The following is a 13,559-nucleotide window of genomic DNA, read 5'->3' on the forward strand; positions in this document are numbered from 1 at the left end:
TCACCGGTGCGCGCTAGCTCTAAAGTAGATTATCGCCATGTGATGACATTTTTTTATGGTATAGGTTGGCGAACGAGCACATGGGCCACCTGATGGTAAGTGGTCACCATAATCCATAGACAATGACGCTGTAAGAAATATTTATTATTCCTTACATCGTCAATGTGCCACCAACCTTGGGAGCTAAGGTGATATGCTCCTTGTGCCTGTAGTTACACTGGCTGACTCACCCTTCAAACTGGAATACAACAATACTGAGTACTGTTATTTGGCGGTAGAATAACTGGTAAGTGGGTGGTACCTACCCAGACGGTCTTGAACAAATCCCTACCACCAAGTATGACCATTAAGTTTTATATATATAAATATTATGTGGTGTCCTTGCGTATAAAATCCTACTACTATTATAAAAGCGAAAGTTTGTATGTATGGATGTTTGTTACTCTTTCACGTAAAAACTACTGAATGGATTTAAATGAAACTTTACCACAATTTAGCTTATACATCAGAATAACACATAGGCTACAATTTTTGAGGTTTCTAATGTGAGGTCGTAAAAAAACACATTTTTTGCGCATATTTTATCCTTTACTTTGTACGAGAAATAATGACTTATTTACGAAGCGATTTTAAGCGATTACTAGACTAGACGGGACGAACCTGAAGTCCACGCGAACGAAGTCGCGGGCAAAAGCTAGTGAAGTAATAAATAATAAATTTATGTTTTTATATATCATTTATTGATATCTATACTATGGTCACAAACACTACCACTGCTCGTTCCACTCTTCGGTGAAGTCTGCATCGACGTCCATGGCCTCATTCATCGACTCATTCGGCGCGCCCGCCTGGGTGCCGAACGATCCCACACGCACTTTCAACATCGGCAGATCCGAGGGTCTTATCACCAGCTTGGAACCACCTGAAACGCAATCGAAGACCATGTAATCGTTTGTTAAAAATACATTGGTAGAAAAAGCATACTATTCGATACAAGATTTTGTAGATGATAAATAAGCGTATAGTTAATACCTGTTGACTTCCAAGCAGGATACATTAATTGAAATAATTGTATTTAATTAACATGACGTTGTATTTTTTTTAAATGTTAAAAAAAGAGTAACTACTGAGTTTCTTGCCGGTTCTTCTCGGTAGAATCTACTTTCCGAAACGGTGGTAGCTTCACTTAATTGTAAAATGACGATTCAAAAGTGCTTATAAAAGCCTACTTGTAAAGTAAAAGTAAAGTAAAGTAAAGTAACAGCCTGTAAATTTCCCACTGCTGAGATAAGGCCTCCTCTTCCATTAAGGAGAGAGATTGGAACATATTCCACCACGCTGTTCCAATGCGGGTTGGTGGAATGCACATGTGACAGAATTTCGATGAAATTAGACACATGCAGGTTTCCTCACGATGTTCTCCTTCACCGCCGAGCACGAGATGAATTATAAACACAATTAAGCACATATATATAGTGGTGCTTGCCTCGGTTTGAACCCGCAATCATCGGTTAAGATGCACGCGTTCTAACCACTGGACCATCTCATCTCAAAGTTTATTTTGATTTTGACACAAAGTGAGCAGCGAGCAGAGAGCAGCGAGAGGGGAGAAATTTTTAATAAATTTTTAATAATTTTTTTTTTTTTTTTTCTTTTTTTTTTTTACACACGGGGCTCACCGATGAGCGTGCCGTCGGCGGCGAGCAGAGCGGGCAGTGCGTGTCGCGGCGCACGCAGCACGAGCATGTTATACATGCGCTGGTCACGCGCCGAGTGAGCGCGGAGGCGACTTGCCCACGGCGCCATTACCTCCTTCTTTGGCAGATAGGGCTCGCCGTACACCTGGGTGCAGGCTGATAAGTCAAACCTACTTTCGGCACGTCCGGGGGGGGGGGGGGGGTAGGGGAATCATTCAGTTGTGGACCGATATTCATATTCATTTTTTAAAATCTCATTAGTCAAACCTACTTTCGTCACGTCCGAGGGGGGGGTTAATCATTCAGTTGTGGACCGATATTCATATTCATTTTTGAAATCTCATTAGTCAAACCTACTTTCGTCACGTCCGGGGGGGGGGGGGGTAATCATTCAGTTGTGGACCGATGTTCATATTCATTTTTGAAATCTCATTAGTCAAACCTACTTTCGTCACGTCCGAGGGGGGGGTTAATCATTCAGTTGTGGACCGATATTCATATTCATTTTTGAAATCTCATTAGTCAAACCTACTTTCGTCACGTCCGGGGGGGGGGGGGTAATCATTCAGTTGTGGACCGATGTTCATATTCATTTTTGAAATCTCATTAGTCAAACCTACTTTCGTCACGTCCGGGGGGGGGGGAATCATTCAGTTGTGGACCGATATTCATATTCATTTTTGAAATCTCATTAGTCAAACCTACTTTCGTCACGTCCGGGGGGGGGTTAATCATTCAGTTGTGGACCGATATTCATATTCATTTTTGAAATCTCATTAGTCAAACCTACTTTCGTCACGTCCGGGGGGGGGTTAATCATTCAGTTGTGGACCGATATTCATATTCATTTTTGAAATCTCATTAGTCAAACCTACTTTCGTCACGTCCGGGGGGGGGGGTTAATCATTCAGTTGTGGACCGATATTCATATTCATTTTTGAAATCTCATTAGTCAAACCTACTTTCGTCACGTCCGGGGGGGGGGGGGTTAATCATTCAGTTGTGGACCGATATTCATATTCATTTTTGAAATGTCATTAGTCAAACCTACTTTCGTCACGTCCGGGGGGGGAATCATTCAGTTGAGAACCGTACAAAGATATTCATTTTTGAAATTGAAATAAATTTAATTTTTATTAAAAATTATGTCAAACCCTCACCCAAACTAGGACGTTGCTCGTCTGATGCGGAACGAAGTATTTATTGACCGTGTGTCTGATTATCTGAAAGGGGAATGTAAAAACGTTTCTATAATTATAATAAATAAATGAACATAAATCAAGTATCCTATTGAAAAAATGTGAATACACTTACGTTTGGTAGATAAGGTGTCAGTTTCTTAAGTTGCTCCCTGACCTTGACCCTGGCCGCCTCCTCCGCGGAATCGTTGTCAGGATTCACTTCCGTTTTCAGATTATTCACGTGATCCAATATCTTGTAAAAAAATATATACTCTCATAAATAAAACAAACACAAAGTAAATAAAATTGTGTTAACTTCAAAATATAGCAAACATGATTGATTTCTATGATTGATTTCATCATGATTGATTTCTATTTCTACTAGATCATGAATTGAATATTTGATATTCTGATTTTAATGGCGGGGCAAAACAATACACGGAATCTTTATCATTAACTGCCATCTAATCTGAAAGTATCTCTGATTTTACAAATTAATTCTCAAGATCAGTTTAAAATTTCTCACCAATAACGCACGAATACTTACTTTAACAAATTATTTTTTATTAGCAAAGTCGTAGTTAAAATATACTCTATATTTATCTGTATTAATATTTTAAATGTGATAGTAAGTCAGTTTGTCTGTCTTTCGATCTTTCACAAGCAGAACGCTGAACCGAAAAAGCGAGAGGAGCCGCTTATATTGAATACTCAGTCAAGAAAATGGTTAATAGAACCAATTTAAAAAAATATATATTTTGTGTTTCGACACGGAAATTCCTTTACAAAGATTAAACATTTTTATTACATATCATTAAAGATATAGGACGAGAATATGTGCAATACACGTATATCATCACATACCTTGCTGATTATTTTATCATTATATTTATTGCAGGTCGCTAGAATGCTGTCAATATCTGAAATCATAATATTCGTTAGTATAGCATAGCGGTAACTATGCTACCAGATGGTAACTGGTCACCAAAATCCATAAATTAGCACTGGAAGAGGTACTAAATATTCCTTACAACATCTAGATAAATACAAGACTATTATGTGTTTTTCCACAATAATTAGTAATACTCAGGCCTGAGTAAAATCTGCACACACACACACACACACACACGCTCGCTCACTCACTCATTCACTCACTCACTCACTCCCAAACTTACTCATTCACTCACTAATTCACTCACTCACTCCCTCACTCACTCACTCACTCAATCACTCACTCACTCACTCCCTCACTCAATCACTCACTCACTCACTCACGCCCGCACGCAGGCACGCACGCACGCACACACACACACACGCGCGCGCTTATAATATATGCTTATGGCACAGGTGCCCTGCTGCACTTAAAAGAAGGCTCCAACCTTTACTGTTTAGACGAAATAAGCTGAATGAATAAATATATATATATTTTTATATATCTCCTAAGAGTGAAAAAGATAGCACCAACTGTAACGTTCAACTGGAATAACTGTCAGTTCATTCTCTTGTATCTGTTCCCGTGGCTTCCCCTCAGCGTCTTGCAGCTGATGCAGAGTGGACAGGATGAACTGGAAATCACCGAAGTGAGGGTGTTTCTTGCGATACGAATTGCTCAATTTGAAACATGAATCGATTGGGGGACCTGACTTCATTATTTCATTGAGACGATCAAACACCACCTGAAATAAAACAATGATACAGCTTACTAACAAATTCTGGTATTTGGACAAATATATACAGCTAAGAAATACAGAATCAGGCCTATAATAGGTATAGCTGTGAACAACAAACTTTGATGCGGACTGTGTACCAATATTCAGGAACAGGAAATATATATATATATATATATATATATATATATATATATATATATATATATATATATATACCAGAGGCCAGCAGTGAGAAATTTACAGGCTGTTAATGTGATGTAAAAAATTGACACATTATTTATAATTATGGAGCATATTTTACCTACTTGCACCAGCACTATAGCACATCAACAATTTGTATTAATAGTAGATATATATTGTATATATCACACATTACCTGGCCGATTGTATTGAGCAATTCGTGATTTCCTTTCTTCCCAGTTTTCGCGCTGAGCTTGTATAATCCTGTGTACTTTGCTTGCATCTCTTGCATGATCAGACCATGAGTTGTAACTATTAACTGGATAAATTTTACAAATTAACACAAGACTATTGTAATGAATTATTATTGTGCATAATTTTATGATGTTCCAATTGCAAATGAAATAAATTGAAATAAACATAATATATTATAATTATTATTTTTTTACAAATATTGGACATCACATACATTAATCTGATCCCAATGTAAATAGCTAAAGCTCTTGTGTTATGGAAAATCAGAAGTAACAAAGGTACCACAAACAGCCAGACCCAAGACAACATAGAAAAGTTATAATTTTTTCTACATCGACTCAACTGGGAATCGAACCCAGGACCTCGGAGTGGCGTAACCATGAATACCAGTGTCCACACTAATCGACCACAGAGGTCATCAAATATGTTGTTGCTGATCAACAGTTCTTTATAAATATATATATATTTATTTATGTATTAATTTTATTCCACTTAATAATCATTTCCACTATCAGGGCGCATTTTCATTTGTCGATAAGGCCCGCATTCGGGGTGCGGGATATTTCTGTAACGCATGCCATAGGGCCCGCAAAGAGTTTCTCGTTTTCAATGGTCGTCAAAGCCCGCACCCCGTGTGCGGGTGATTTCTATAACGCATGCGATAAGGCCCGCATGCGGGGAGCCATTTTCCAGGTCGTTAGAGCCCGCATTTGAAGTGCGAGAGAATTAAGTACCTACAGTTTGGCAGTAGATTTTGAGATAAGCAGACGTACTCGCCATGGAACAACAATTATTGCTTTGTGGAGCAATTTTGACTGTTTGCGGTGTATTAAAAAAGAAATTAATAACTTCTTTGAAGAAAAAGAAAAAGAGATTTTGGATGCGAAATTTACTTAAAAGTAGAAAGATGCACGGTGCATCTAATACGTTGTGTGTGAACTTGAATCCGGCATTGGAATGTGATGTAGAAGATCATGATAATTTTTTCAGAATACCTAACAAACTTATTTAGGTTACAAAATATTGTTTTCAAATGTACGTTCTTAGAAATAGTTTTATTTGAAAGAAAGAAAAAAAGAAAGAAATTTTATTCTCTTCTCTCGAAAAATCTTTCTTTCTTTCTTTCAAATAGTTTTATTTAAATTTTTTTCATTTTTTCATTTGATAACCAAAAAAGTATCGTTTTCTCCGATGTACGGATATTGTGTACAACAATCTCTAAATATTGACTAACAAAATATTTCTTTATTGCGATTAGTTTCAAATTTCAATGTCTGGTGGATTACAAAGTGGTTCGATTTTGGTGTCCGCGAGTGTAGTAATCATTTAATCAATATCAAATAATTAAATTCAATAAAAATGCCTTACCAGGCAAATAGATGTTGCATAATTATAAATAATATATAAAATTGCTTCATGTGTTTCTGAAACTGATGTTGTTGAAATCGTCTTCATAGTTAGATAAACTAGACACAGATGCGGAACTTAAACATCCTGGATTTTCTGGATCAGAGATATTGGACGTCGAGGTACCATAGGACAACAACGAATATTTGGTTTGCTGTCTCAATGCTTTTAATTGAATTCCCGATAAAGCCTTTTGAATATCTGTTTTTGCAATCGAGGCTATATATCTCCCAAAAATGTCGAATTCATCTTCTTTATTTCGTAGTAACGATGTTGTATTTTTAGTAACATTCTCGGCAATTTTATCTATTTTGTCAATGGCTTCATGTACCTCGTCCTGTCTTTTATTTAATTTGCCCCTTTCCTTCGTTGCTAGTTTTGATGGCACAGTGAATGTAGATGAAGACGTTTCGGTTAGTTCTTTAACTCGATTTTCAATAATTTCATCCGCAGCATTTGAGTTTTCATCTCTATCATTCTCTTCTAATACCGTATTATTATTTTCAAAATCAACAGTATCAGTAGCTATTTCCGACGATTTTCATCGATCTGTAAATAAAAAAATATTCATGATTATATGTTCTTTTTTCAGGTCCCAAACACAGAACGAAAATGGATGGATATAAAAACTGGATTTCAGTTAAAGTGGAATTTTCCTGGATGTATTGGGGCAATTGATGGTAAACATATAAACTTGCGAGCTACAGTCTGTAGTGGATCTGAGTTCTACAATTATAAAAAAACTTTAGCATTGTTTTACTAGCTTGTGTCGACACAAGATGATGATTATTCATTCACTTATATTGATATTAGAGCAAAGGGCAGATATTCTGACGGCGGAGTTTTTACTAATTGTTCTTTAAAACGAGCAATTGATAGTAGTCTGAATATTCCAGCAGGAAGTGTTATTGTTGCGTATGCTGCATTCCCGCTTCAAAATAATATAATGAAACCATACCCGGGAAATAATCTAACGACACGGCAAATTTTTTTTAATTACCGTCTTTCAAGGGCTCGGCGAATTGTAGAAAATGCGTTCGGTATATTGGCAGGCCGATTTCGAATTTTTGAAAAACCAATAGATAAACCAACAACGTCAAGAATACCATAAAAATAACAAGGACATCTTGCGCGCTTCATAATTGGCTAAGAAAAAATGATTCTAATTATCTTGAACCTGAACTTGCGGATTATGAAGATATCTCTACTGGTATAACAATTAAAGGCTCCTAGAGACAAGTACCTCTTCGAAACTTCGAGAAAATGGGAGAAGATAATACCTTAACTGAAAATGGGACAACAATTCGGGATAGATTCGCTGATTACTTCAGTAGTGAAGGTGCAGTGCCGTGGCAAACAAGATTTATTCACTAACATTCCGGAACAATTTGAGGGTAGACTGCACTAGGGACAGCGCCGCGGCAGAACCCACTATGCCCCGCGTCACTTGTTTCTTTAATAATACACTTCTCATGAAAAAAACGAAACATTTCGATTTTTATTTAACTTATGATAATAAAATATGAAGTACCTATATAAAAAAAATATTTCAATTGGATCATCAATTCATTAACATTTTTAATTGAACACCTCACAGGTATCACTACTAACCTAAACACACATTTTTTCAGTAATCTTTAAAAAACAAACTCGCGACATGTTTTTTTTTATGAGAAGTGTATTAGATTGTGTCGTGTTACTCCAAAAAATGTCTAAATAATATAATATAAAAAAAAATAGTGATATTTTATATAATATTGTATTTATTAAAAATATATATTAAATAACCTACTTAATTAGGATTGTCTTTGGTGACATAAATAAAGTTTGTATACTTACATTTGAAAATGTCTTCTCTTTATTTTTAAATGCTCTTAAAAACCCATCGGCAATTGAAAACCACGACACCTTCGGTTTATAAACAGAATCTCGGTCGCTACTGGATCGAGTGCTGTTTTAAATTTTTTTTAATTCTTGATAGTACGATGACCTTAAGTTTTTAATTTTTTTCGGTTTATCTTTGCCTGAGATGCCACTAATGTTTAACTTTTCCGCAATCTGTTTGTACGCACTTTGTCTCGCGTCGTGATTTTTATACAAAGCACTCGTTACGTTCCACAAACATTCGTAGTCTCGATAGATCTCTACGAGTTTTAGCATTTGTGAATCCGAAAACCGTTCAGCCATTTTGCTCCCACGCTGCGTAAATAAACAGCGTTAATAATATAAATAATGCGCGTAGTATTTATGACGTCTAATAAATGACTGAACGGAGGCGAGTCACCGCATGCTTTGTATCGACCGAGTTATCGACTGACTAGTTTCATTTTCGTTATCCCGAATGCGGATATCACCCGCACACGTTTAATCGACCGAGTTATCGACCAGTGGATTTCATTGGTTGTTAGCTCGCATGCGGGTACTCCCCGCAATCGGGCTAACTACCGACTTATCGACCAATGAAAATGCGCCTTCACTTAACTACCAATGTTAATGAAGTTATCATTGGAAATCAACTTAGCTAACATACGTAATATTTTTTTTGCATATTATAAGTAGGCAGACTTTAATAAGGCAAGATAAATTTATCTTGATACAAACTCTGCTTCCAGCTATTTATCCAATATAAAAAATATTAAAAAGTAATGTTCATTAATTACTCAAACAGATTTTTGTGTAAAAATATTATATATTATACCTGTCGTGGCGTTAATTCTGGTGGAATTCTTAAAGACTTCCTCAACTTCTGCGGAATTTGTTTCAGTTTAGAGGCGAGCGGCAACTGAAATGATTACACAATAATGAGATGATTTTTTACCAAAAATTAACCTAGGCTTTAGGATTTTATGAAAAAATTAGTTTTAGTAAAATTAATAATAAAAAGAATGATATAATTATTCAAAGAAATTTATTTAAAATAGTGTAAATCTGATTTTTAACCCTAAAAAAGTAAAAAACAGATCTTTTATGACCAACAGTAATAAAATATGCGTATATACCAATATGAACAAATATATAACAACAGTCAGCCGAAAATTAAAGTGACAGTGTCAAAACACAATAAATAATGTAAAAAAATCTAAGAACATGTTGACAAGAGCCAGACAAAGAGCGCACAACAATCCATCTCCGGACCCGCCGCTCAGCTCCGCCTCACAGGCACAGGACCCCGCACAGGGTAATAATAAAAAATAATCTGATGTCTCTCGAGTACTTCTCCCCGCCGACGTCGCCAACACCTGTACGTCGAGCGGGGAGACGCCGGCCACCGACGGGCTTGGGAGCCAGAGACCAACCGGTCTCAAACGGGGTCCCCGCTTCCGGTGGTGGTGTGCAGAGCATGCGATGGACACAATCCATTAATGAAAATGTCATGCTCGCATACTATGGTGCTACAGAGGGCGGGACTAACCTCACGGCGTACCGTGTTAGGATGCTCTCTCTGGTTCAAGCCCCAACGCTCAACGACTGTCGGATCAGGTGCGAGTCATTCTGCGTAACAACAGGCTGAGTGACACTGTGCTTGATCGAGTTCGCTCAGAAATGTGTAATGGCGGTGTCACTTCCACCCCGTCACAGCCCGCAGTACAGGGACCACTTCCTGCAACACCACAGGGCCCAGATCATGATGATGAGGGCGAGGGTGTCATGGCTATTGCAACAAGTAAGTACAGTGATTAACTGAGAAGCGCACTGGGGGATGCGATTCGGGAGTATCGTAACACCCCCGCTGAGCTTAGGCCACGGTTGCCACATTTACCCATGACTAAACGGAATACAGACCTAGTGTGCACTTTGGATTCACTGCTCGCAGATTATTTCGAGAGCAGTGAAATACGCACTCAATTCTGTTTTGTGCGGCTGTTGCAGCATGTCGTATAGCCGATGTTACATTTGAAGACACCGAATGGTCTACACGACCAAAGGCTGTTGCACCGGCCTGGCAGAGCAGGATTGTGAAACGCATTAATGAGACTAGAGTGCTCATTGGAAAACTATGTTGTTTTAAGGAAGGGAATACGCGTCCACGTGTAATGCGTTTCGTGAGGCGGGCGTTCTTGGGGACTGGTATCAGTCCGCAAGAATATCCATCCCATGTCGTGGAGCGTATTGACTTCCTAAAACAAAAAGTTTATGCATGGGCAAGCATCATCCGTCGGTACAGGAGGCGAGTGGACCGTTATTACTTGAATCGCATGTTCCAGAGCAATCAAAGGTGGGTGTACAGAACGTGGGAGCGCCTCGACCAGGATGTGAGCGATGGGTGTCGCACAGATGATGATGCCACGAATACATTTTGAGGCAAAATCTGGTCGGTGCCCGTCGACCACCTTGAAGGTGACTGGATGCGGGAGGTCAGGCAAGCGAGCCTTTGGAACCGATGGGAGAAATTTCCATCGCTTCTGAAGATGTAGCCGCTGCAGTTCGGTCCGTTCCAAACTGGAAGTCTCCGGGACCGGATGGGCTTCATAGCTTTTGCGAGTGCTGGAGTTGTATAAATTAGATACAACTCTATGCAGTTTCTTGAGATTACGTATGGGGCAATGGCGGACAGTCCTTCACTATCCAGGATGCCGAGCGTTTCATCGTAATGACGAAACAATAAGGATTGAGCGGAGATTATTCCAGGGCGATAGTTTGAGTCCATTGTGATTTTGTTTAGTGTTGAAACCCTCTAAGTCTTTATTGGAGAGTTCAAGGTTAGACTATCGTTTGCGGAGAGGAGGTAAAGTAATATCCCACCTACTTTACATGGACGACTTAAAGCTCTTTGCACCTTTAGGTTCACAACTAATGGAGATACTATTAGAATGGAATTTGGAGTTGACAAGTGCGCGGTTATGCATGTAAAGCGAGGAGAGATTATGGAATCTGACAGATTACAACTTTTAGATTCCATAAACTTTAAATCACTGTCTGCAAACGATTCATAAAGATCCTTGGGTATGTCGGAAGCGTTAGGCATCAATGTGACCGACATGAAACAATCACTGCAGGAGCGTTTCTTTGGTGCCTGAAAAAAGTACCCAAAAGTCTTTTGTAGGGTGGCAATAAGGTTCGCGCCTTCAATGGTTGGGTCATACCGGTCTTGATGTACTCTTTCGGCATACTCAAGTGGACTCAAAAAGAACTAGACGCCTTGGATAGGAGAGTCCGTGTCCTGCTGACTGCATATCGGATGTATCATCCTCGGTCTTCGGTGATGAGATTGTATATCCCACGGAGATGTGGTGGGCGTGACCGTGAGTGAGGTATATGAACTCAGGGAGTATTTTGTCCACACTGACTTGGATACGTACCGAGATGTAGTTATAATGGACAAGGGGCTAAAACCGCTCTCCTTAGGCAAAGAGAAATGGACCATGGACCCGATGTGGACTTTATGGCGTCCGTATCTTGGCTACGGTTCGGCAACATATTTGGAAACCGAAGGTTTTGTTGGAGAGTATTTGCACAGATATAATAATAATAAGTGGCCAAGATTATCCAACAACTTGCACTTCGATACGGTATTGTTGTATCAGAGGTACCATACTACAGGTATGTGCCCGACCCAGTTCTCGAGAACGGTCATATCACGCTGTACTGGGACCGATCTATAATCACTGACAGAACTGTTGTCGCCAACAAGCCTGATTTAGTGGTGATAGATCGGTCAGAGCGCCGCACGATAATTGTTGACGTCACCATCCCTCATGAAGAGAATCTTGTGAAGGCTGAAAAGGATAAACCAATAAAATATCTTGACTTAGCTCACAAGGTTGTCGACATGTGGGATGTGGATATAGCAGTTATTGTGCCGATAGTTGTTTCAGCAAATGGCCTAACGGCCAAGAGCCTCGACCGACACCTTAACAGGCTCTCGTTAGGCAGCTGGGTCAAGGGCCTGATGCAGAAGGCAGTACTCCTCGGCACGGCGCGTATTGTGAGGAAGTTCCTCTATTTGGAGCCCTGACCACCGGTGGCTTGGACCCTGTTCCCGCCACTGGTTGGCCTCTGTATTTTATATTTTTAAATATATTTTATGTTTGTATTTTATATTTAAAAATGTAATTATATATGAGTGAAAATAAATAAAAAAAGAATGTATTTATGTTTGTTATGTGTATTACACATTTTTAGTTTGATGTGTACCTTTGAAGCAACTGCAGTCAATTTAAAGATTTCAATTTTAAATAGAACAGATCTGCATATTGATAAACTAATGTATATATGTGTATATGCATATACTATATTATATTATATCTAGAGAAGGAGTTTTAATCCTTTCATCGTCTAAAGCCTTTAATGATCATATATTTATTGAAAAATAAATAATCTAAAATTAATAAATATCCATATACAGTGCTGTTAAATCAGATACAGTATTGTAAAATAAAACATGATATATGTACCGCCATTTCTGTTCAAGATGTCCAATATATTGTTCAGAAATCCAAAAAAGGTTTAGAAATTTATTAAAAAAAAAAAACGATTTTCTACTCACATCCGGAACATGGTCTGGAATAAATGCTTTTATTTTCGTGGTTCCAATTGGTTTTGAATTTATATTTTCCACAACTTGAAGAGGGTCGAGCTTTTCAGATAGACGTAAGTAGCAAATCTTCGTATTTTTACTGCCCGGAGCGAAATTTAATCCTTCAAAGTGACCTTTTATGGCCGGTGCCACTAATTTTATCACTCTTACTAAATTATACTGCAAAAAACATTATTTTACATTTATTCAAACCCAAACTATTTGACGATAACCATAAAATAAATAACTTACTTTCATTGGAACTCCTCCAACTGCTATTACAGACATTTTAACAAATATGGGATTTCAAATAAAGCTAAATTTTATTCACTTTAACAGCTTTATTTAAATGTTTGTAGCAATAGTATACGTACTTATTACTAATAACAGTAATAACAATCCACAACTTGACAACTGTGACAACTTGTGGTTGTTTACAATCGTCAATCACAGAATCAGTCTATATGTATTATCTATGCACAGAATGCTCTATTGATATGATAGGTAGAGGTAGAAGAGAAGTGTACCGTTACATATAGGGAACAACTTAATAATATAACAACTGTTAATATTTATTGTTTCAAAAAGGTAAACATGTTTGGTGTAGAGCGTAAATCCTTAAGCAAAATAACGACATTATTTAGATGGTCAA

The 13,559-nt window shown here is 38.1% G+C and overlaps 1 protein-coding gene across 1 annotated transcript; it reads right to left on the bottom strand.

Moving 5' to 3' along the window:
- Window positions 1–725: 725 nt before the first annotated feature.
- Window positions 726–13,355, bottom strand: LOC124540767. Its single transcript, XM_047118475.1, has 10 exons — window positions 13,160–13,355; window positions 12,878–13,087; window positions 9,089–9,172; window positions 4,925–5,047; window positions 4,344–4,554; window positions 3,743–3,798; window positions 3,012–3,131; window positions 2,858–2,920; window positions 1,680–1,842; window positions 726–922 (listed from the first exon to the last, which is right to left on the bottom strand). Exons 1-10 carry the CDS (start codon window positions 13,193–13,195, stop codon window positions 768–770), a joined length of 1,221 nt encoding a protein of 406 aa, XP_046974431.1. The 5' UTR covers window positions 13,196–13,355; the 3' UTR covers window positions 726–767.
- Window positions 13,356–13,559: the final 204 nt, after the last annotated feature.

This window comes from Vanessa cardui, chromosome 26, assembly GCF_905220365.1.
Source record: "Vanessa cardui chromosome 26, ilVanCard2.1, whole genome shotgun sequence".
NCBI classification, from domain to species: Eukaryota; Metazoa; Arthropoda; class Insecta; order Lepidoptera; family Nymphalidae; genus Vanessa; species Vanessa cardui.

Coding starts and splice junctions, on each gene's coding strand:
- LOC124540767 (XM_047118475.1), bottom strand. CDS start 13,195: ATGTCTGTAATAGCAGTTGGAGGAGTTCCAATGAAA. Junction 2,921..3,011: donor TGACACCTTATCTACCAAAC/GTAAGTGTATTC, acceptor TTCCCCTTTCAG/ATAATCAGACACACGGTCAA. Junction 923..1,679: donor CGCCGACGGCACGCTCATCG/GTGAGCCCCGTG, acceptor ATTGCGTTTCAG/GTGGTTCCAAGCTGGTGATA.